Raw genomic sequence first — 25,422 nt, 5'->3', positions numbered from 1 at the left:
CTTCAAAGTATTAACTCCTTGTCACTTACTGGAACTTACAGTAGTGTTGAAAAATTGTCAGTGTGCCTGCTTGAGACTTCAGCCACCCCTTCTAGAATTACTAGGAACAAATCATCTGGCCTTGCCCTTACAAGTATTTACCCTTAGTACTTGCTTTACAAATACTCCTGAAATTCCTTTCGTGATAAAGGAAACATTTCTACAACTGTTAAAGCATTGGGGAGTACCTCATTTTCTTTATATGATAGGTGATCTTAACTATTTCCTAATATAGAGCAAAGTATTTATTGAATATAACTGTTTTTTCTGCCTCTTAGCGATTTTACTATCCTCAGTTACTAATAGCTTATATCATGGCTTTTTTTTTTCTTAGCAATATGTTTTAGAAACATTGTCTTATGCTTCTTAGCTGTATCAGTTGCAATTGTTTTCTGTTTTTAGTTTTAAACACTGCTTTTTTATGCATCACAATTGTGAACTTCTTGATACCCATTTAACATTCATCTTGTTTTTCCCTGGAGAAAAAAAAAGACATCTTTTTTAGTTGTGGCATTTCAGCCTTTTGCCTGTTCAATAACTACACATGAAGAACTGTGGACATTTATTAATATATTAATGTTACTTGCTTTGCTTTAGTTTGTTAGTCCCTTCAAGGGGAATTATCTTCCAAATAAGAATGAATTTGGCTAAACCAATATAATTAGGAGGGAAAAAAGTAAATGAAACTTGCTTGTTGTTATGCATACAGCAGGTATTTAAACTGATTGAAACTGGACACCTTTGCCCTTTGTTTTTTTTAAAAACGGTAAGCACCTCAAAACTGAAGTTCTAGCAACATTCCTGATCTGAGCACTTTGTTTTTCTGATCTCTTTTCTTAGTGTTATAACTCAACCTTATAACTACATACATGACTAACCAATAGTTTTTGACCATCTCTTCTGTGACAGTCTCAGAAATGCAGACTTCCTACAGAGATACTGAAACTTCGTTGTCTGGTCTGCTTTTTGCATATAACTGTATCTTCTCCTTTTCCAGTTAGAACCATGTCTCTAAACTTGCATATATTTGCTTTCAGTGTTCAAATCGGTCAGCGGACAGTGTTAGAGGTGGAACTTGAAAACAGATGTTTTCCTTATGTGTTCTCTGGCAAGTCCTTGCATATCATACTGTTAAAGCAGTGACTCTTAGCAGTTTAATATATAAGGATTGCATTTTTATTTTTGAGGAATTTTTTTTTCTTTTTTCCAGCATGCTGGTGATGGCCAGACATATCACAGAAAGTTTTCTATGTCCATTTCACCATGTGTCTCTGTATGCTACATGGTGCTAATTAGGTGTTGCTTGTAGGCTTTCAGGCATCAGCACATGCTATCTGCTAGTGCTTGTGCTCCTAACTGTAGTGCCAGTCTCTGAAGAATAGCCTTGAGTGAGTGGGTTTACAGTAGTTTATTGGTCTGTTTCTTGGCTATTTGTTGTATTTTCAGTTGCCATTTAAAACTAACTTTGGAAAAACTGCGGTGCTCTGTGCCTGTGCTGCCTGAAGGTGTATATGTGATTATGCAGAAGCGTTGGTTGGATGCTCAGCACTCAGCTTTGAGGTTCAGGACCATTCTTGTCCTTTTATAGCATCAAAGGTATGAAGACCAGTTTAAGTGGAATTCCTGAAGCACTCAAGTTAACAAGCATCCATTTGTTTAGGTTTCTTGCCCTGTGCAGGAGTGGAGATGACAACTGCATTGTGCACTCTTTTGTTTAAAGGTCTGTTCTGCTGAATACAGTAAGTGTGGCAATTAGGCAAATGTAGTTACTGAGCCAGGTTAATTCTGTGCAGTGTCTTGCTAAGATTGAGGAGGTGCACTTTTTAGTAATGTTTTTGCAACACTGGTTTGGGTTTTTCGAGTGCTAAGACAAAGAGAACCTGTCTCAGCTTTCACCCTTCCAAGGTTTGTGATGCGCAGGGCTACAAGTTCTTACCCAGACCAAAAATTACAATTACAATCCCCTTTTCTTAACGCAAGGGACAAATGCCGTGCTGTCAGAGGGGCTATCTACCCTTGCCAGGACTAAATAGGTGAGAGCTCTTACCTTTGGAAAGAAAACATTTCTCCACTCCCTGTTTCTTTTCTTATAAATCAGTAAAATCATGAATAATCTGAAAATGTATAGTGAGGACAGCCTGTTATTCCTCATAGCAGAAGAAATAGAAAGTGCTTAACAGTATAAAATTGATTGATCAGAGATGAGATGTTCTTGAAAAATTTGGTTCATCAATGATTTTAGAAGTGTTGCAAATACAGTCTCTGGCTGAGGAGATACCTATACAGGTGATTATTGGAAGCTGGCTAAAAGGATCACTCTTTCCGATATGTTTTATTTTATCCTAAATGTCTGCTAGTACATACTGTCAAAGACAGAATAGCAGCCTAGAGGAATTTTGATCTGACTTTTCAGTTCTGAAGTGAAATAGCAAATTTGATATCCTTTTTACTATGTTCAGCAACCTATAAAGATTGTTAGACTTAATAATTTTCTTAAGCAGCTTGGGGGATTTTCTAGATTACTTTGCAGTTTTGAATGTTACATAGAACACTTTCAGAATGTTTTTGTTGGAGCATAGATTGAGAACGTCACTTTTATTTTCAGTACTATTTTCTCTCACTTTACCTAATATTACAACAATAACGTACTGTTTTATCTTTAGAATTTTGCATGCATACTGGATTGGTATGCAGAAAATGAGAAACTTGACAATTTATTTCTGCGTTATGCCTGCACAAGCAGCAGACATAGGGGAGCTGTTTGGTGTGAGCAGCTAGAACATAACAAGCATGAGCGTTGCATGCAGCAGACTTGAGTTTTTTTTAAAAAAAAAAAAAAAAAAGCGTTGCAGAAAGTGGTTTTTGGAATTTCATGTTGTGTGATATCATGAAAGGAACATAGTCAGGCAAGGTAAGGAAGAAGGAGGTCTTTTAAGTATGTCAAGCCAGATGTGCACATCTGGCCACATAAAACTGCTGAACATGAAAGACTAGACTCATGTTAACTGACTGTGAAGGGAGGGGGTGATACAAAGGAAAAAAAAATTTCCAAATGAAAATGTAGGAAAAGCTGTTGCATTCCTGGTTTATTAAAACCACAGGGTTGCACTTGCAATTTAAATCTCTCAAAATTCAAGCAGAAATTATCCTGCTTTTTGTGACAGTTGACTTGAAGTAGAGAGAAAGCTTCCTGGAGCCCAAGTTCAGTAGTTTAGTAACTAGTTCTGTAGAAAGTCTTGTGAATTTAAGCTACATCCAGGCTTTACACTGAACTCTAGTATGTCTGTTGCCATTCCAAGAAATTGATAAATTCACAAATCTTAGCCAAAAAATGAACCTTATTTATTCCTCAGCTTCAGTTGCCTCAACAGTCTGAGATGAAATCAAAGTCCTTCTGTATTCCAGTGGTAGCCCTGTACAGCTTGTGATTTATCTTGTGAACTCAAGAACCCCTTGAACTCTAATCCTCTCTGACCTTGCTTGATCCTACAGCTGCAGTGTTCTGTTTACTGTGAGGAAAAGTTGTTCCCCCCTCCCCCCCCTTTTTTTTCTTTTTCTTTTTTTTTTTAGTGACAATCTTTTTGATTCTGAAAGTCTATATACATACACAAACTATTTTGGTTCATTTTGCTTTTTGGCGATTTTCCAGCCTCAGGACTTCCAACAGATGGGCAAGAGAAGATTCTTATCTCCTTATAGTGCTTGCCTGTGTATATGTTGACACTGGACATACATGCAGGCATTAATTGTAGTAGAATTTTTCCCATACGGATAGCACTATAAGCCTGACCCAAGTACTGTTCCTTTTGTAACGGGTGCACACAGCTATGAGAAGAGGAGATCGTATTTTCCCCTCATGGCTTGATTGAGCCTGAGATGATCACTGTGGAATTTGTTCTGCATCACGGCTTTTTCTTTCTCTTTGGCTAGGCTCCTGCAACATGTTTGGGGCCCATTATTTAGGAGATGTTCTTTAAATCTCGGGTGTTGGTTCTGGGATGCCAGTCAGCCAAGCCTCTACCTTTCTGCCAGTTTGAATGGCTTGAGCTTTCTTAGTCATATTTCTTTGGATGCATTTGAAAAGCTTCTAGCATTTATTTTAACAAGTTATTGTTTCTTGCTGGGGCTTGTCTCTGTATGGTTATGTTTCAATTTGTTGGTTTCTTCTTTTTTAATTTCTGTTTCTTTGACAGAACATGTTTTCAAAAAAAGTCTCTTCCTTCTAATTGCTACCTTTAATCTGTTGCTGAGTCGTATTGGATTTTTTTTGTCCTTACAAAATGTTTTTGATAAGTGTCTCTTCTTCATCCTAATTCTCTAATATGGTGTGTTTATACCACAAATGAGTACTTTACCCTTTTAGTTTCTTCTTTTTAATATATTTTTAACTAACTTCCTCTTTCCTGTGTAGTTCTGCTATGCTTCTGCTGATCTCCTGTAAGTTCCTATATTTCTGTTGGCCATTATACAAACTATTTCCCTAAGGTGTGATGAGATTTGCTCTATGTTTATTATCACATTCCTTTAGGTAAGCCACTCTGGGTAGTACTGCTTATAAGTTATATTGTATTACTGCTGCTGTAGGAGCTTGGCTATGTCCCTGACAGTTGTCAGGGAAATCTTCTTAAAGGGGATCTAGGGAGTGAATTGGTGTTCACTGAGTACGAAAGAAAAAAGGAAGAGAAAGCAATTTAAACTGGCAAGATACAATCTCCTTTCTTCTATCCCTTCTTTTCTTGCAAAGAAAACTGATTTCATACTGTTTGATACCATGCTATACTTAACTAGCCAATACTTCCTGTTATGTAGTAGACATGCCAATATTATAAGAACCTCTTGTTCATCCATGAAAGGTGGTTTATTGATTAGCACACAGTTCTAGGACACTGTCCATCGAAGGAGGGGTAGAGTAATGAAACAGGAACAGATCAAGACATGATGTTGGATGAACTGAACTTTTTAGGGTCATCCATATCGGGCAATCCAGCCTTCAGCATCTTCCATGCACCCATGCATTTTTGGATTTAGTTTGCTTTTTCCTTTTCTTTCTCTTTGTTTTTCTTGCGAAGGGGAGGTTGTTCCTCCAGAATCACTACACTGTATGGCCACATGTGATCCCTAAGTAGCTTATAAATAACACTTCTTTGTGATTTTTTTTTTTACATATTTATTACTTTTGAGGTGGAATATCTATCAATGAGGTGCCTTTCCTGAGTATTAGTCCTCTCAACCATAGAGAAAAGAAAGAAACCTTTATCAGTAGCTTTAGTAGTAAGAAAAGTGCATGTCTCACTACTATATAAGAATTTCTTAAGTATAACAGTTAATTGATGGATAAAAGAACTGACTTACGTAACTTCCACTGACATTCAGAGACCTTTACCAGATTCTGGCAAAGAGATTACTTAACAGAAATAAGTGGTTATTCCACGGGAGGTAAATTAGATCAGAATGGCTACAATGAAGACTAGAATTAAATATGGATTTTTCCTTAAGGCCAGAAAGACTCAGGAATGCCTCGGGGGTTTGTAACAATCTTGCTAAAGCTAATGGGTATTAACTTTAGGGATGAAAAAGATGTGGTTAGTAATAAGGCAGTAAAACCTGTAGAGGAAAATAATGAGGTTAAAGTCCTTCTGAACACTTCTGAATTGATCAGACTAGGAAGGGCTGCATAGTGGAGAGAATGTTTTTTACTAACATAAGTAATAGCAGCCATATTGGAAAGCATGGCAGATGAGTAACTCATATGGTTGTTTTTAGTTTAGAAAATTATGCACTGAATTTTTTAAATGCCTCTTCTAAACTGAAATCTTTCTTTCAACTTCAGTGTGGCAAATGCAGTGCAACTGCAATATCAAGATTTTCTTGGAGTGTCTTAGTTGCTTTTGTTGCCACACAGCAGCAAGTTCAAAGTAAAGCCAAAAAAAAAGTACTGAATTGTTCGACATATAGTAATTCTTCAGTATTTTTTCTTCTGTATTTTTCTGTATTTACATGCATTAAAAGTTGCATTTTCTTGGAGTTCATGTTAACTACACATTTTATGCTCTATCCTTTGTAACAGTTGTGCAGTATAAGCTCTGTGCAGTTTACCTTGCAACTATTTTCTAACATGTAATTTTAATATTATTAATCTGAAGGGGGTAATTGCTCTGCTCAGATGATTATTGATTTATTAATAATAGTATAAATACTCATGTAATAATAGTATAAATTAACATAATTAAATGTTAATGATAAATTTGCTATAAATATTAATTATAAAATAAGTAATTTTGTTTTAGATAAGTAATTTTGAAACTTTTTTGTTATTATTCACTTCTACCGAAAAATTAAGGAGTTTGAAAGTTCATACATTGCCTGATTTTTATTTTTTTTTCCCCCACTTGCGTTGTGTATTCTTTTATAGTTTCTTGCAGAGTCAAAATAGATACCCTGCAATGGGTATATGGAGTGTATATTTCATTCTCTGTTCGTGAACTTTATCTAACGGGCTCGTTCACTTCCTTATATTTCTTCTGAATAGAGTGTAATTATTCAGAATTTCTTGCCATACAAAACAGGACAGTGAAGATTCGGCTCAGATTTCATGGCTCATCTCACTTACTACGTTTCTTTGGTTTATTTAAGGGCATTGGGCGTTTCAGTGACAGACTATACGTTTGAAGACTGTCAGCTAGCTTTGGCCGAAGGACAACTTCGTCTACCTTCAGACACATGCCTTTTAGAATTTGCAAAGCTTGTGAGAAGCCTTGGGTGAGCATATGCAATATTTATGTATAAGGTGCATCTGTGCTATATAACTGTGTTTATATTTTTTTCCTCATATAACAATATTGCACTTATGAATGCAAATGGAATGTTGTCATGCCACAGTTGCACATGCACAGGAAATGCTAATAAAAAAGTTAAGGCAGTACTGTACTAGAGGCAAATGTTCCACACCCAGCTTCAGAGGTGAAAAGAATTTACTTGGGCCAGCAGAAGAAAACAGCCCTAGATCACTTTAAAAATCGTTCACTTGTTTTTCCTCACCTTCTAGTGGGAAATCAAGTCATCTCTTTAAGGGACAAGGAAAGGTAGGGAGATCCTTTTTGGCTTATCTGAACAGGAAAGCTATGCAATTATTAGCTGCTACATACTTGAGAGATCTCCAGGCTTTTTCCCCTGACTGGAAAGCTGTCTTAGGTGTAAGCAAAGGCTCTAGTTCTGTACTGGCCTTAAGACTAGAATGGGAACACGTGTGTGGGAGGGAATTTTCCCACATTGTAAGAGAAATTGCAGGTTTTTTCCACTTGCAAGCAGCACCCCTACATCCTAATGAGTACAGTAGGTTGTAAAATTCATTTTGTCGTAGTCTGGCAACTTAGCAGCATGTCTTTGAAGTATTCGTTCCTGAATGAAAGTGGAAGTAGAAGATCCCCCCCCTGAAGACGGCCAGCGATGCTGTGGGATTCCTAATATTTGATACAGTTTAGGAGTCAATTGACCTTCCCTCTAACATCTCTGAAGGGAGAACAGTGCTGCCTTAACATGATCCCGTGACTAGGTTACTGCCATAGTGAAGGCAGGGGGAAAACCCCTTTTATATAATAATAAAGAAATGGTTTATCTTTTCAGTGGTTACTGCTAGATGTGCTTTAGCATAGTTTGAGCAGTGTGACTCGTCTCGCCTCTCTTCTGACATTAATTTCCTCTGATTTTTACCTTTCAGAAAAGCTTCAGCAAACAGTAAAGAATTCACATAAACCAGGCATTGAGCTTATTGCTTCTTTTCTAACTGTTCTCCTGCATTTCTCTTCTCACCCTATCAAACAACCACAAACTAATCTTACAGCTTCAGCCTTTTAACTGCTTGAATGTTTAGACACACTTTCATCTTTTTTTGTCTCCTCACCTGAAACTGCAGTGCATAGTTTCATGTTTCCATTCCACGTTTTAATTATTTCCTATCACTAATTTTCTTTCATCTTCCAGCTTGCGCACATCAGTAGATCTGTCTCCTTTTTTTATTTGATAATAAGGAACGTAGGATAAAGGAAGGGGTGACAAGCTTTGATTACTTTATTGTAGGGACCTTTGTCTGAAAAGGCTTCCAGTAGGATAGAAGAGACTTCTAAAGGGACTCAGGAAGGTTCTTTGCTTTGTTCCAAAGACTCCGAATTTAATTGTCTTCAACAACAGAAAAAAAATCAACAACAGAAAAAAACCACTGCCACCACCAAGAAACCCTCCTATGGTGCAGCTGATAATCCTGGGATTGAGTTTAATCTTCTTGTAACATCGTCCAGCTTTTCTGTCTGCTCAATTTACAGCTATTTTCTCAAATTATGCTTTTCTGGATTCCTTGTTTTTTTTCAAAGGCCTCTAAAACAATTATGTGCGTTTGAGTGAGGTACCCCACACCCTAGAAGTTCTGCCTGGTTTGAGCAGTTGTATGTTTGGTGCAATACCCAGTGTTGATCCAAATATGTGCCAGTAAGACCATTACCGTGGTTATTTTTCTGACACAAGTTTGATGGACTTTGCAATAGGACTGCATCTCCATCAAACATACAATAGAGGTGCAGACATTTTGATGTTTATTCAAAGGTTTTGAGGCCAAGGAAGCATTATGATCATCCACTTGCATTCCTGAATAACTTATTCAATGATTCAAAATTTATTCAATGATTTTTGCATCCAGTCCTAATACTTATTTTTGAGCAAGAACATGCTGTCTAGGAAGCATCCAGTTTTAAATTCAAGATTTTAAGTAAGGTAAATCCAGCTTCATTTTTGTTTTGAATTATTTGAAATCATGTTATACCTCTGCTGCACAGGAAAGTCGTTTTGGTTCGTGTGATATATCTACGGGGCTCATTAACGCTGTCCATAAAGTCTGCTCAGTTTGTGTTCCAGTCAGCTGGATGGGAGCCAACCCCAATCCAGAAGCCATGTAGCAACAGTGGTGTGGTTCCATGCTTCATCTAATGGGCCCCTAAGAGTATTAGTTTGGGCTCCGTGCTAACACAGCTGTACCGTTTCCAGGTCACAGCTGGCTGAAACTCAGCAGTCTTGTACTCCGCTCCATGGTGAAACGACTGTTGTATTGATGAGATCAGTTTGTCCGTCTCAAATTCTGGGTTCATTATTCCTCAAACAATTAAACTTTTGTTGAACCTGATAATATATTTAACTAAAAAACAGTTTCCTGAACTGTATGCAGTCCTTACTGAAGGTTTCAGAAATGGTGAATCCTCTGTTTTATTTGGTGACTTATTCCCACGATTAAATGGCCCACTGTCTAAAGTGATTCTCCATTTGTACTTAGAATATATATCATATTCCAGACACTGAAGCTTGTTAAGGTTTTCTGACTAGTTAAAGACCTCTTTGGATATTTTCTCACTGAGAAAGTGTTAATACACAATAATTAAAGCACATCTCCATCTTTCTATGAGATAAACTTGTTTGAGCTGCTTAAGAGTCTCCTTGCAGGCAACTACTCTGAAGTTCTCATTTGATTTGTCCCCATAGTCTCAAATCTCTGTTCACTCTAATTTGTCCACTCACTTTGCCCAAGAACTATGATGACTCCTTAGCCTTGAGTTAGGGTTCTGTAAGAAAGTAACAATTACTGGTCGTCATTGTCTTCGCAGAGAAGAATTTTCTAATTTTTTTGGTCATGATTAGTCTCAGTTGTAACTTTTTCATCTTCTGAAAATACTAGATATCTGTCCTTTTTAAAAAAAAAAAAAAAAAAAAAAAGCCAAATACAGTACATGTTGCAACCCTAACTTAGTAGAACATTTTTTCCAATGCTTGATGTCTTATTTCAGCCATCTTACCTCCTACCTTTTTGTTTTCTGTTTACATTTGATTTTCCTAAAGGGCACACATCTTTTAATTACTGTGTTTTGACTGCTCTTAGACAAGTTTTATAAAATCAGTCTTGATGTGGTCTGAAATGTTACTGAAGTAATTTTAGTGACAGGTCTTTTGCATTGTTGAAAAAAAAATTGGTAGTCTCAACAGACCTCTAGCCAGATTAAGGATAATCTGTTTGCTTATCTCTTGCCAAAGTGCCTTTTTCCTCTCTTATCTCCTCCAGCATTGTTTTGCCTTCTCTCTACCCTTTAATCTGTTAACATTTAGTACTGCGCTATTTACTCGATTACTTTTTTTTTCTTCCACTTAATACCTTGGTTATGATTTGGGACTTCTAGCAAGGATCAATTTCCTTTTGTTTCAGTCATCTTTGCTTTCTACTCCCTAATTTTTAAGATTCTCACTTCTCATTTTCTTGAATGCCAAGCAGCACTAATACTTGTAGTTCAGGATGTCATGTTTTCTCTTCTAGTACATCAGTTAGCTTACACTCTGTGCATCAGAAAGCAAAATATAAGTACAGTAAGAACATAATACAGTGCTGTGGTACAAGTGTGTGTTCTATTATTGATACGTATATGGCACTGGATTCTTTGGTTTGAGGGATTCTTGACCTGATATGATGCATTTGGTATACAGGCTCTGGGGTTCTTTGCTTCTCCCTAAAGACATGATAGCTGTACTTATGCTCATTTCTTTTAAATGGTTTGGTTTATACCGTATCTTCTTTTTCAGATCATATTGCAAAAAAATCCCTTGCTCTTGCCCTATAGATTTCTTAGTTTTTCACAATAGAATTATTCTAGGTTAGTTCAGTAATGTTTATCTTTAACGATGGGCAGTGATTTCTTTTAGAATTCTTTTTGTATCCTTAGCAGTCCCCTTTGCTTTCCTGGACTCAAATATTGCTGCTGTCTTGGACCCACTTGATGGGTACTGGAAATGTCTGTTGCACTGAACAATTGTCTGTCCCCAGAAGAGTGTTCTTCAACCTTAGAAAACCTGCAAGGTTTACTTCCTTTACTTCCCTTGCGCTGGTGAAATTCAGTGTTAGTAAACCTACTTGTTTTAGAATCTCAATCAATTCCGCCCCTTTAAAAACCTTAGTACTGTGTTAAGAATGAACTAAATGAAGTAATACTTCTGTCCTGACCACCACTCCAGAATACTATTCCAACTAGTTGGCCACAAGGCTCCTACTTGGCTCTGCCCGTATATTTGTATGGTGGCTCATAAGAGCCACAAGCAGGAGATAATTAGCTCACAGGCTTTGTTCCCTTCTGCCCTTGGTCAACAATCTTTACCATCCAGACCACCATGCCAGTTTGTGCTCTCTGTTTCTGCCTGAAGCTGTGGTCCAAATTGTATGTACAGCTTTGCATGCGTGCAGTAGTAACTCCTCCCAGCTAACCTACACTTGGCACACTCTGAAGTCACACAAGAAAATACCTCTGGAGGATGTTCTCCACTTCCATTCAGGGAGAAAGCAGTACTGTCCATTACAGCAGGGGATCATGGATCTGGCTCAATATAGCAAATACCAACCACAGTAGCCCTTCTCTCATAAGGAAGAGGCAGGGTATGCCAGGGTATTCAGAAAATCAGTTTTGCAGCTCTTTAGTATTCAGTCTCCTTTAAGGCAAGAAGTCATGCAGAACATCAGCTGACATAAACAGAAATGTGTTTTACTTGTTTGGCTGAAGGCATGTTTCTCTGAGCTTGCAATTTACAGTGGTTAGCTACAAGATCCAGCTGTTCACATGCAACTTCCAGCTCTGAGATACTAAGGTTTTGTGCTGGCAGGTGCCCAGCATGCAAGAAGTTTGTTGTCAAATGCAGCTAAAACTAGCTAAAGCATCTCACTTGCTAATAATTGTAGTTGTGCAGAAAATATCCTGCCTTCGGGAATCTGGTTTTCCTTGTGAAGTCTACTGTGAGAGATTTAATGTTCAGAGCTGTTCATTGTGGAAAATGCATCCTTTCCATCTTTAGGAACTTGGGGATGACTTTCATGCCAAAGTGCTCAGCTAAAGAGAACAGAAAAATGAAGCAAAACACCATAACAGCAAATGACGCTAGATCCTGCAAAGTCTAGATCCTGTCCTATTTAGAGATCATTGAAGCCATTAGGCAAACAAACGTGATTTCATGAGCAAAGGCGTAACAGCAATTTTAAATGAACTGAGAGATTCAAACCACTTCATGTTAATTCAGCGCTAATCTCAGAACAAGAAACTCTTGTGGGATTTGGAACACTTGGCTTCAAAACACTTCAGCACAGTAGGTCACGGTCATCCACCCAGCAATTACCTTCTGATTCTGAAAGAGGCAAGGGAGGTGACCCCACCTTAGGTTGCCAGGATGTACATGCATTCATATTAAAGTTGAAGCTAAAAATATGTTTACCTCACTAATCCACATACTTTTGAGGGGATTAGCTCACTTTTTTTTTTGTATATTTATAATTCCAAACCACAAGATGTCTATAAGATTTGTGATAGGCCACAGCCACTTTCTTATACAAGGTTTTGCTCTTCAAATTTTTAACTATTCAGACTACTCTAGTTATTTTTTGGTGGAGAGGAAATCCCATCAAGACTCAAATGCTGTTCATGAAATGAACACTTATCTGTTCCAGAAGGTAGATTTTGAGTCATTCCATTTTGAATCAAATCTCTGTGGTTCACAGAGACAGATGTTAGATTGTATATTCTGTGTTAGTGATGGCTTATCTGAAGAGAGGATTCAGAAGCCAGCTGTCCTTATCCTACAGTTAGAATTCATTTCTGCTACTACAGTGGGGATGCATATTTGCTGACTAGGATTAGTGGACTTTTTTTATGTAATGCCACATGTTAGAAGCAGAGTTCTCTGTGCATCTCAGACCCTCCATGGATGCCTTTGTTGCTGTTCCTGCTAGTCTTCTATTAGACCAGGGGAAGTGAATGCCTTCAGGGAACGAGTCTTCCTGCTCTTTTTATATTGTCAAGGGCTAAAACAGATGATAGCTGCCTTACTGCCAGGATGGAGAACAAATATGACTGTTTTTCAAGGACTGTAGATCTCTGTAAGAATAGATGCACATTCGGGTCTTATAATTTGGGAATACAGGGCATAATCGCTTAGTACATTTTAGGCAGGTTAGTTAAGGTATTCAGACTTGTGAATCGCAGGATTGTTCAGTCATTTTCAGCAAGCGATTGAGGTCTGGAGGTGATGTATCAGAAAGTCTTCCTACCAGGAATGCCCTAACCTTTTTCCTTCCAAACTCCTCTCAGAAGGATATTGTAGATGATCTTTTTTGGCTTCATACTGAAAACTTTGAGTGCCCACACTACCTTAATTTAGTTCAGAGCAAATCTGCAGATCAAGATTTGGTGGATGCCATAGTGGAGAGAGAACTTCTCCCTGCAACCTGCAGCACAGCAAATACTTAAGATAAAATTTATTTTTCTGAAGCAGAAACAGGAAAAAGCTTGACTTAGCAAGAAATAAACCTATTCAGCAGAATATCTCCATTAATATAAAGCTGTTCATACACCAATCCTGAGATCAAAATCTAGTTTTGCAATCAGGAGGAATGGGGAAATGTATGCAGCTATATACACCATTAAAGGCTTGTTTGATGGGTAGCCGCATAACAGTATCTAACTCTGGACAGAATGTGAAAAGCAAGGACTAACAAACAGGATTAACAGTATAATCGCTATTATGTCATCCCTGACTTTTTAGGCAAGGTGCATCAGGTCTTTCCTGTTCAGGGCCAAATTACTGATTTGGAATCGGTAATTGGTTTGTGTTACTGTCCTCCAATAAGGCTGTATTCAGGTGACCTAAATCCCACCTAGTTCCCTTTACCTACTATTCCCTGTTAGCTAGTTCTAGACTGAGGTGTTTCTTGCACACTTGGATCTTCTCACATGCGTGGCTTATCAAGGTAGAATAAAGGGCATTAGTTTATGACCAGGGTTCCTAAGTCCTTGTAATAATTAGTAACACTGTTAACGCTTCCATTAGTTATTGAACTATCGGGGTCTGTTCTATTTTAAAAAAAGTCACTTAATTCTGATCTTGAATTTTGTAACAATTTACCCCCTTGTCATTCATTGTCATTCAGTACATTGCTGCTATTTTAAAACTAGGTTTATTTTTTCAAATGTGCAAAAATAATGTACTTTCTAGGCTGAAACCAGAAAAGCTTGAAGGAGATCTTGATAAATATGCTGAACGTGCCATGAAAATGAAAAAAGCAAAGGTTGATCTTAAAGAATTTTCAGCATACTTGGAATTTCCAGTTTCTCCCACATTAGAAAGTATGTTTGCCCTTTTTGATGAGGTAAGAAACAACAATATGTTTAAAAACTGTATCACTTGTGATAAACTCTACTTTAACCTAATTTTGTTCCCACTGAATTCACTGAGGTCTGATTTGAGCCAGTGCTTTTGAAAGCTAAGTGCTTTTGAAAATATCACTATATAGCATTGAGCTACTGCACTTCCCTTTCAGCAAGGTGAGACTACATTTGATTGATGGCATTGCCAACTAAATAAAGCAGTCCTTCAGGTAGAAGGTAAACGGAGTTGGACACAACTGATTTTTTTTTTTTTTCTAGATGTGATATACGAGGAGGAAAAAAGATTGGTTCAGGCCAAGCCTTTCTTGTTGCAACTGGAAAGGCTTGGCCTGAACCAATCTTTTGTCCAATCTTTGTAAGGGAGTCGGTGATTCCCTTACCTTGTAAATAAATCATTTGTCCTTCTAGGAATGCCTGAAATGTTGAAGGACCCGGGAGCTTGGCAAATGAGCCAGCTTTTCATTCTTTTTGGCAATCAGCTAAGACGGGGAAGTGACCATTATCTTTATCTGGATGAGATGTTACTTGGGCCAGGAGATTAGATAAGTTTGGTTATGTCCACAATGTTTTCCTCTAGGCCAGTGAGGTGTGTCATGTGTTCAGGGTTTAATTTAAGCTAGTTTTGTCCCCTGGTTCTCTAATTTTAATTTTTAACCTGGTAGTTTGAATGTCTTAACGTAAAGCCTTGAAAATGCAAGTATAGGGTAACGGTAGCAGCAGTGTCTCCCAGAAATCTTAGGATTATGACTTCTGAGATTTTTGAAAAGAGCCTGAAGAGGTTTTACCACCTCAATTCTTGCACTAAAGTAATTCATATTCAATGGGACCTTTTTTGCAACTGCATATGTAAAGATCTTTCTGAATATTCTACATCTGTAGCAGCTGTTAAGTATTTATCAATTCTGAGACAAATTGCAGTGTTTTGAGGTGAGGTTATCCTTTGCAGAATGAATATGACATAATTGACATACGGGAATTCGTTATTGCTCTGTCAGTTGTCTGTAAACCATCCAAAACTCTGGAAACAATTCAGTTGGCATTTCAGGTAAGCAGCATTTTCTTCCTCTATGTTGTTTACATACTTTGTTTTTAGAAATGATGCCATTAGTTTTAACAGAATCTTGTTTCATGTGTTCCTTTGATACATACTTACATTTAAAAAATATATTAATACAAAATTGGATTTGGGGGCCGCTTTCAGAGAGAATGATCTGCAGGTTTGGGCTTCAGCCATGTAAAACAATGGAAGTTTGGGGAATGATGTTGATTTCTGTGGAGCTCAGCTAGAATCTTTACCAGCACGCTGAGTCTCAGAACTGCAATCCTTTGTATTTGTTGCTCCAAATTAAATGCTAATGAGTTTTACTTATTGCTGTTTATAATCTTTCTGTTGAACCTTTTCTTCCTCCAGGTTAAAATTTTTCAAAACATTCATTTTTACATATTCATAGGAAACATTTTTTTCTCCTTTCATTTCCTTGGTAAGATTTTTTAGTCTTACTGTGTTTCTGTGGTAGTCCTGCAGTTCTGAAGAAAGTTCTTTGCCCAGACTTTATTCTTCCCAAAAGTGCTCTTGATCGTTTTCTAGCCCTAGTAGGTGGTTGGAGCATCAGCACAGATGGCTAGTGCAGGCTCTTTGGGAAACTGGCAGCAGCAATATTGACATTTGGCATTCCAGTGGGTTTGTCTGACACCTTGATTTTTTTTTTTTTTTTACTTTTGACTCATTTCATTAATATTGCTATTTCAACACATCTTGCATCAATCTTTTCCCTTTCCTGTGAACTCATCATGTCTTGTGCCTTTAGTGTTACTGAGACTGGAGAGTGTTAACTCCTGATGCTGTCAGCACTGGTGAATGAATGGAGTTGAGAGCATCCCCTTGCATAACACCTCGTGGCAGCCTTATTTTTGGAGTGTACATATTCTCAGGTTCTTCAGCATACTTGCTTGGTTTTTTCTGTCTTATCTATATTTTCCTAAAGAAATGAGGCTGCTGTGAATATTCACGTGTTCGCATCTACCATTCTCACCCTTTGGCAAACAAATTTGACAAAGGATAAAATGGCGAAGACATTTAGTTTCTACAAATTTTGTCAAAATCGGGAGCAATTAGAGGGTAATTAGTTCCCAGGTTAACTGCAGAACAGACTGAACTGTAGAACTGCAAAGACAACATGCATTAAGATGGGAAAGCATTCAGCAAGAGGAAGAGGACATGGCTTATGGTTTATCCTGCTAATGATGATCAGAAGGGTAAAAAACGGTCTGGAGCTGAGGAAGTTTTGCTGACAGTATTTTAGGAAAAAGGAAAATAAAACCTGTGAAGTGATTGTGTGTGTGCGTTGCAGAACTTGGAAAACAGAGGTTACTGTGCCACCAGATTTCTGAAGTGGTGAGCAATTAAAAGTAGAAGAAGGAATTATGATAGTAAATTCCAAGAGCAGCCTTCTGCTGTAAGTGCCAGGCATCCTCCCTTTCTATTTGCCAAGGAAATGAAAGGATGTTGTGAATTCTGCCGATGTGATGCTTGTGAACCTTTCCATCGAATGTGACCTTCTGACTGCCTGATCTGTGAAAATACAGCAGGCTTCATTAAATCAATGTCTTGTCCTTGCTCCTACTCTTTGTGGAGCAGGGTGTAAGTTAGATGCTAAGGAGGAAAGCACAAGAGTCCTGTTTTGGTCATGAATTGTTGTTTTCCATGCAGCTTTAACGCTCTTGATTCCATTGAGGTGTTCTCTTTTGTGGCAGCAACTTTTGCTTTGTGAAAAAATACTTACTTATATGCCCGTCTTGTTCAGCCTCATCAATTCTCACCTCTTTATTGCTGTGGAGAAACTAAAGACGTTTCCAAAACAGTTTTTTAAAATATACATACGGTTCAATATTTGCAGTGCTGTCTTGACAAAAATTAGACAAGGATGTTTCAAAAACTCTTTTGCCTCAGTTTCTATTGAAGAGGCAAAATGAATTATTCAAGAAAGTTTTATGAAGTTTTGTTACAGATGTTTTTAAATACTGAGGTGGTTTTTCCAGGGGAAAGTACTGTATATATGCAAAGACAGAATGAGATTATTATTTTAAGTTAACAGTCTCCTCTAATTAGTAAAGCTAACTTTTTAGGACCTAAACAGGGTCTCCTGATCTCAGACTCTTTGGGAGTGTAGACACCTAGCACTATGGACTGATACTTATTCTCAATTATATGCCTGCAAAAGATGTTAAACAATCTTGTTACCTTTTAAATACTCTGATTCTAGTGTTGAAGTATGCACACACAGTGTTTTCTGGATATAGCAGGCTTTACTTTCTAAGCATACACAGGCCAATAATAATTTCATCAATACTAACTTTTACCCAGCCTATTCAGAAATTCTTGATATGCCATCATCAATCTCAGACCAACTAGAATTTCCAAAACCAAATGTTATGTGCATAACTTCTTAATGTATTGTTGTTTATGGGAGTTAATATTCAGCTTTGCAATGATTTGTCTTGGTATGTTGTTTCATAGCTATACCAGTCAGAAAATGGAACTATACTAAAAGAGGATTTAGCTCATATTTTGAAGACTGCCATGGGTGTGTCACAGATCAATGTAACGCACCTTTTTAGAGCTGTAGATGAAGAAGAAAAGGGGGAGATTACATACGGTGAGTATCTCGGTCTGGATCTGAAATGTCACAAATGTAAAGGTTGTCTGAATTTATGTTGATTTACAAACAAATTATATTTTTATTAGACTACTTTTTGTCTTGTTTTATAATTATAAAAGCACAGCAGACAGCAAATTTAGATTTTCAGAGTTGTTTTCAGAGTTTGTTTCACTTCCATATTAAATCAGGCAATACCCAGATAAGCTCTTCCAGCGTATTCTGTTCTGTGACTTTCATGTGTAAAGCAGTCTTAGCTCGTCCTGTCATTTTATCTGTTGTATCTGTTTCTCATTATTTCTGTCCTCCGATAATATATTGGTGTATAGCAGGACTTTCTACTCCTTAAATAACTTCTCAGGCAGTTTGAAAATAAGTTATGGGGGAAGAAGCGGGGGGAATTTTGAACAAGCTGCTCAATATGTAGTCTATAATGCTGGTAATTTGGAGGCAAGAAACTTGCCTCCAAAAAAAGGTGAGATTTATGTGAATAAGGTACAGCACTGAGAATCAAAGCTCTAATTTCAGTTGTATCATTTAAGTATTAATATTGTTAAGAATAGTAATAAGATTTAAAAAATAACAGTAGTAGTCTAAAGCAGCCTAGCCTGCAGGCACACCTATATTCTGGAGTTATTGATAGCCAGCATATCACCTATCTCCAAGAAAGTGCTTATGACTTGCCCGTGTTCTAATGTTTTTTCTTCGGGATAATCAGCATGTATTAATTGGTTAAAAATGTTACAAATTAAAACATTAGTGTTAGAGAATTGCAATTTTCTACACTAGTGATTCCCATGTCTCTACCATATGTGTAGTGCTTCAACTACAGCACAGTTTTACTTGAACCTGCTGAAATGAGTCTCAGTACTACTGACCTTCCCTCCTTTTTTTTTTCCCCCTCCTCTGACTGCTACCTCTTTGCCTTCTTGATTCCTGCTGTACCACACTTTTCTTCTCCATGCGTCTCACCTGCCAAATCCCCAGCGCTGCATCTGTCCCTCCTCCACTATTCCCCTTTTGATGACTATCTTTGTTACTCCTTGTTTTCTCCCAATTCATTTGGGGTCGTGACTGTACTCTTTTTTTTCCCCTCTCTGTTGCCAGCTTCAAAAATGCGAGTACTGAACTTAAGCTGGTGAGCCCAGCAGAACTCCTAATGTTAGCACATCTCATTAGTTGAAAAGTGGTCAAATTTGAAAAAATATACAAGCAAACTCAAATCAGTACACATGGGTTATTGAAGAATTCGTACTCAATGTCCATCTTTAATAATACCTAGTTGCATTTTAAATCTGCACTTTCCCCTGAGTGGCTGTGGGATGTTTCCATCGCAAGAAATGCTTCTCCATTCAGCCACAACAGTGGCTACGGAAATGTTTAACTGTCATTTCCACCTTTCCTTCGGCATTCACCAGTAGCCTGTTGTGAGGCTATACAAAAGGGGATGTTGTTTGCATTGCTGCTTTGAAATTTTGCTTGAATCTTCTTTTTCTGAGAAAAGTGCTCATTTTATAAATAATATAAACACTATAAGAACAGTTTTAGCAACTTATTCTTACTATGATTAAGCTTTCAGATAAGTGTCCCATTTTTTTCGTGGCAGAGAACTGGAGATTTCGTGGGAGATGAAGGTAGACTTTAGGTATTGCATTTGTGCCTCTTCAGTGTTTGTGTCATAAATATTTGGGGCCTTGCCAGGCCTGAGAATGTGTGTAGCTTTCCATATGTTCAGTTTGTTGCAACACTGAAAAAGGAGAGGCAGAAAACTTGCAAATTACAGTTCTTCCGAAGGCATTGTCCAGAAAAATTCTGGGAAATAAAAGCTATGTTTGTATTCAGTGGAAGAGCACTGATACATACTGTGGATGCACACAGCAGGGAAGACTGCTCACAAGCCTGCTACCCCCTTTCTGCTCCTAGAAACACCCTAGAAAGAATACCGAGTCTTCAGGCTTAGGATTTCTGTGAACAAAAAATAAAATATCCAACCACCAAACCTAAATCGTAGCACAAATGAGAGTCCTTGAATCCAGAGATGTCATTCTTAATTTAAAAGCTCAGGTTGCAGGTAAACAAAATAGCCAATAGCAAAATTAATATTATGTGACTAAATTGATAATGCTGGATCTGAACTGTTAGAAGTTCGGATGTTTGGCAATACATCACTTGTCTGTGTACTGTGTCAGTTCTCTTAGGCAGTCTGCTATTAGCTTAACTGCTTAAATGTGCCTCATTTCCAAAGCTGATACCACCTCTGTAATCTAGAGGGATGTGATTTTTCCACCTTGAGATATGCTTCTGGAGACTTTGAATAGGTGCCTACACCTTTCTATAGTCATGCTCCAGCTGTGCATCATAAATTCTTAGAAACTCTGCCTGCCCTTGACAGACAAATGACAACTGTGCAAGCATTCTGAAGACCCTGACGTCCTTGCTGACAACAAGGAAGGGAGCGAGGCAGTGTTGTGAATATCTGCACAGATGAACACTTAGAAGGAAGAATTATTAGTAACTAGAGTTCTTTAAAATGTATTATCTGAATCTGTATTTACCACCCATCTACTCTATTTGCCTTGGAGATCCTGTATGCTAAAGTGATTATGAGGCTGGGGGGGGGGGGGGGGGAAGTAGAGCGGATTCACGAACTCGCAACTTCCACCAGGAGCACCAAGTAGTGGGTGTGTGCAAAAATTTCATTGCAGATATTGCAAAAGCAGGAAGAAAACATCTGGTCTGAAGTTCCTGTAGTACATACACAGGCTAAATGCCAAAGTGTAGACAGCTAAAAGTGTAGAATCTCAAAGAATTCTACTTTGGACCCTTTGTTCCCCCTTTTTGCCTTCTTCCCCTTGGTAAAGGGTGGAAAGCAAAAAATACTTTTTCTCCAAGCAAATGACTAAGATCTCTCTTTTTCTGAAGTATAATGCTTCACGGTTGTCTTAAGCTTGAGCACTAAGATGAGAACTGTAATTAGAAGCATTAACTGGAACAGTTTGTTCTTTGTAAATCATCTTGTCTCGAGTTTCTGAGGATAAGGCAGTCTTTCTCTGGGCTCTACTCTGAAGCGTTCTGATAAATGATTATTCCTTTATCTCTTTAGGACTTGTTTCAGCAAGACCCGAAATACCTACTTGCTCAGATCTGTCAGAAACATTACCCCATTCAGTTCAGTCCTCCTTGAAATATGAGTTTTTCATTTGGATCCAATACTGAAAAGATAATCAAAGACGGTGACAAAATTGTCAGGGTGCAGATTAGGGTACACGTTGTCATATTTGTGTGAACAACTGTTTTTAAGGGATTTTCTGCATTCATTTTCTGAAAAGATACAGTTGCCTTTTTGAAGAATCACTTAAAACGGCATCTACAGTAAATTTTCTAGCCTTTCCCATGCAAAAAGGTTTATGCCTAATATGATTTTAAGAGCATCTTTGCTCTTTGTTGAATTTTTATACTTGTCTTAGTTCAGTTGGGCTTAAACTATGAGCCTAAAAAGGCTATTTTTTCATGATGATTAATACAATAAACACCATTATTTAGGAAGAGGAGTAGATTCCTGGAACTAGCTTAAAACCTCCATATGAAAAAAGGAAATGTTTTCACATTCCTGCTGCAGGCCAGATCCAAGTGAGGCTGATAGGTCATTGCTCTCCTTGTTTACTGCAGGATCACAGTGTCCTCGGTCATGTTAGTTGAACGTGCTCAAGTGTTTTGATTCTGGTGAGCTGGTTTGCACTCAAGTATTTCAGTATTAATATACTATTATTGTAGCTACCACTACTGTTAAAATAGTTGTTCTAAAGTCCCTCCTTGGAAATGATCAGATATATTAGACTCTTTGCTACAATTTTTAAAAAATTGAACTTGCATTACTGTCAACTTGTAATACTGTCAAATGAAAAATTTGTTACATGCGTTTTATGACACATTTAAGGTATGATTTTTATTTTCACTGAAGGAGTGGTTATTATTTATGTGATATATCACACTGCTATACATATTAAGCACTTGGGGACTTCAGAGATGGGAGGACATTTTTAAGAATAAAATAGTATTTTTAAAAGTATAGCTTTTTCAACAGAAGATGATAAAGGATTGTGGTTTTTAGGACCTGAGTATCATCAGCTTTCATTGAAGTTGCAGGGTCCAAAATAATTTTCATCCATATAAACTGGTGGATAGAAGGCTTCCAATTTTTTTTCCTGTTTGCAGAAAGGTGAAGACTTGTTTGTTACATTCTCTCCATCCACCACCCCTTTGCTCCAGTTCAGAGGCAGTGTTGAACTACACCTTCCGTGCTCCTGTGAGCCAAAAGCCATTCCCCGTGTTTTACGATGCTGAGAGAAATACACTGTCCCAAAGGCTGTGGTAGCTTCCTCCTTCCATGCTGATCCAGTTGTACCAGAAAGAACTGGGCCCCCCTCATCTGAAAAGTTAACTTCAGCTGTGATCTACTCTGCACTCCAGGGAACTCACAGCACTGTCTGGTCATAAGCTCTTTTGGGATCATACAGTGGATTTGAGTGGGCTATATGTGTTATGTTATAGATGGCAGAGTTGGTGATAATGTTCACATCCGGCTTCTTCCAGTGTCAGTTTACATTATAAAAATAGCTTCTTATGACTTGGATCTCATGCAGGATCCCGTACAGCCATATAGGCAGATTGTGACGAGGCTTTAGTGCCTCATTTTTAACACAAAAATGTGACTTCTTAGGGATTTCCTTCCCTCCTCCAAGAGCTAATCTTGTTCTCTCTATTGTTTTATTAGTATGCAACACTAAAATCAGTTTTTCATGATGCAAGTCATGACTTATAAAAATTATAATAGTGTTTTAATGGAATGAGCAGGCAAATGAATTATCTTCTTGCAATATCAATCCCTAAAATATTGGGAGCTTTGACAGGGTGAAATCTTGAGAGAGGAAGGCAGTAGCGACAGCCAGCCTTAGGCTGAAGAGAATTATCAGTGGAAAGCATTACAGGGTATGCTTGCAAAAGACTTGCCAGATTTTAAGAAGTGACTACTCTAGTTGATCTTCGTTGTTCCTCAGCTGGAGGGCTTGCTGCCCTTCCCCTAATGAGCAGTGAGCTGCTATGTCAGGGCATGCAGTGCTCCTTGTGTGGTTTTAAGCAAATCTGAGTCTGTTTAGCTTGTGTGGGGAAGGGGTAAGCTGACTAACTTTGCTTTGAAAGGCTTTAAGAGTGCTTAGATAACGTTTTGCAGCATCTCAGTTGTAGGGTGTGGATAACTTCTGTTAAAAAGCTGAAACAAGCTATGAGGCTAGCATTGTTTTTTTCCAAAGTGATCCTGTGATTATAGTTCATGTGTATTTGAACTTAGCATCTCTTTGTTTCAAAGAGCCGATTCATGTAACAAAAATTTTTTTAGATGACTTCTACAGATTTGCTGAGTTGCATCCACACTTTGCAGAAGACTATCTCTATTCTGATCAGATGGGAGCTGAGAGCAGTTTGGAGACTTCATCTCTTCCTGCACCTAATGGCATCTGTACTGACTTCAGCCCTGAAAATGCTGAAGATAAAAAGAAGCCCCTGCAGAAGAAACTGAACTAATAACTACAACTGTTACCTTCCTCTCCTGGTGAGAGGATTGTCTTTTCTTGGGATTTTCATAAGTCACTCCAATTATACAGCAAATACCAGTTTTGTGTGTGAAAGTTTTCCCGTAATACCATTCTTTGATTCATATGTACTATATTTATCAGTATGTTCCAGGTTACTTTGGGGAAGGTTTTTTTTTTGTTTGTTTGTTTGTTTTCGAAAAGTCTTTGAAAAGCAAGAATGTGAATGTGCTTCACTATTAATGTTCATATTTAAAAGGAAGCGGCACACTTATTTATATTTCATTGGCTAGTTTCATGTACAGAGTGTCGCACAAAATGTGCATGTATAAAGAAACTGTAGCTACTATGGCGTTAAGTGCACTTTGGTGATTAGTGTTTTCCCTAGTTACAGGGATGTTTTGGGGCCAAATTTTGCTGTCCATATCTGCATAGTCAGGCTTGTTGATTTCAGTGGGGTTATTCTCTTGAGCAAGGCAAGCACGTTTTTGGCCATTTGTTTTAGTTTCAATGAACAGTTCAGCAACAATATTGCAAAAAAAAAAATGCTAAGGATCACTTGCTTTTTTATTGTTGAGTGACAGAATTGTTTCTCTTTTAATCCATTCCATGGTAGAATGAAAAGGAAAGGCTATCTACCCCCCCCATCCCCAACACTTTTCTTCTACTGTAATCTTCCAGATGCAATTAAACTTGATATTTTTTTCCAAACTGACATACCACATGTTGTTTGCAAATACATGACAAAACTGTTTCAGTGCTTTTCTCTTCTGATAAGAACAAACCATGTCCAACCAGCATTTAGATGGGAGACTTGTCAACAATTGTATTTAATCTAGAGTTATCAGATTTCTTTTGTAGCAAGCCTGTATACAGGGGAAATCTGAAAGGGTTGCAGTCATTCACGAAGCAAAGTGAGCAAGAGTTGCAGGACGTTGCAAAGGAATGCTAGTTAAAGCTCTCTAGGAACGTTAGGTATACTGCGTGTAACATAGATGTACCTTCAGTTATTTTAGAACTCTTTTAAAGAAATTCAAAAACATTTGTATTAGCAACATTTTTTTGTATCTTTCCTCTTGTAAAGCCAGATGCCTTAATTACCAGTGATAAGCTCAGAGAAAAATTGAAACTATTCCAAAGCCACAGAGCTCCACGTATTGGGAAACATGATAAAAGCCTGAAAGAGCAGGAAAAAGTACTGTGTCGCAAAACAACTGTGAAGGCAAGTCTCCTTCCGAACAACACCACCAACAATTTACTTTCAAATCGTTTCTGTGACTAACCCTGCAGGGGCCACATTAAAATGATGTTTTTATGATTGGAAAGCTGCCATTGAGCTTTGGCTTTTCCCCATATTAGTGTAACTTTAAAACTATATCTGAAAGAGAGGAATTTTAGCGGAAGGAAATCTGTTTATACCAAATGCTTTTTTTTTTTTTTAATAGCAGGAGGTTTTTTGAAGCTCATTAGGGTATTGGAATGTGTCCTTAGAAATCCTTAGCTGCATGTGGCAGGTTTCCAAGCTGGGAGAAACTGGCTTTAATAGGAAGGGTATGGGGAAACAAAAGGTAAGAAATAATGCTTTCTGTGGGAGATGTAGAGGTATGCCCTCATTTGGAGCTGATAATTAAATTTTTGATTTATCTAAGTAATGCCTGCCAAGCTGGAGGGTTGCAGCAGATTGGTAAGCAGGATTAGAACCAAAACTAATCCTGAAAAATTGGAGAAATGGTTTGAAAAATAAGACATGTAAGGAACTACACTGAGGCAGGAAGAGTCTGCTGAGCAAACAGAGGAGGGAGCGGCTATAACTGCTTAAAAAGATGTTGGGGCAGGGAGGGTGAGGTGTATTACACACTGAGGACAGTTAAGTTGTTGGAGGGATGCATAAAAAGTGTAGCCTGCGTGATA

General features: G+C 37.8%; 1 protein-coding gene across 2 annotated transcripts in view; it reads left to right on the top strand.

The window, feature by feature from the left end:
• LPCAT1 (lysophosphatidylcholine acyltransferase 1) overlaps positions 1-24,226 on the top strand; it is a 60,729-nt gene extending 36,503 nt beyond the window's left edge. For both annotated transcript variants that reach the window (XM_068936283.1, XM_009676740.2), the window contains exons 10-14: positions 6,673-6,798; positions 14,095-14,248; positions 15,214-15,312; positions 17,785-17,923; positions 23,319-24,226. In XM_068936283.1, the coding sequence (XP_068792384.1) occupies positions 6,673-6,798; positions 14,095-14,248; positions 15,214-15,312; positions 17,785-17,923; positions 23,319-23,503 (703 nt within the window). In that variant the 3' untranslated portion in view covers positions 23,504-24,226. The remainder of the gene's footprint in view (positions 1-6,672; positions 6,799-14,094; positions 14,249-15,213; positions 15,313-17,784; positions 17,924-23,318) is intronic.
• The last annotated feature ends 1,196 nt before the right edge of the window (positions 24,227-25,422 follow it).

The sequence above is a fragment of the Struthio camelus genome, chromosome 2 (genome assembly GCF_040807025.1).
Source record: "Struthio camelus isolate bStrCam1 chromosome 2, bStrCam1.hap1, whole genome shotgun sequence".
Lineage (NCBI taxonomy): Eukaryota > Metazoa > Chordata > Aves > Struthioniformes > Struthionidae > Struthio > Struthio camelus.
The sequence above is the reverse complement of the archived record's forward strand: the minus strand, read 5'-3'. Positions and strand labels throughout refer to the sequence as shown.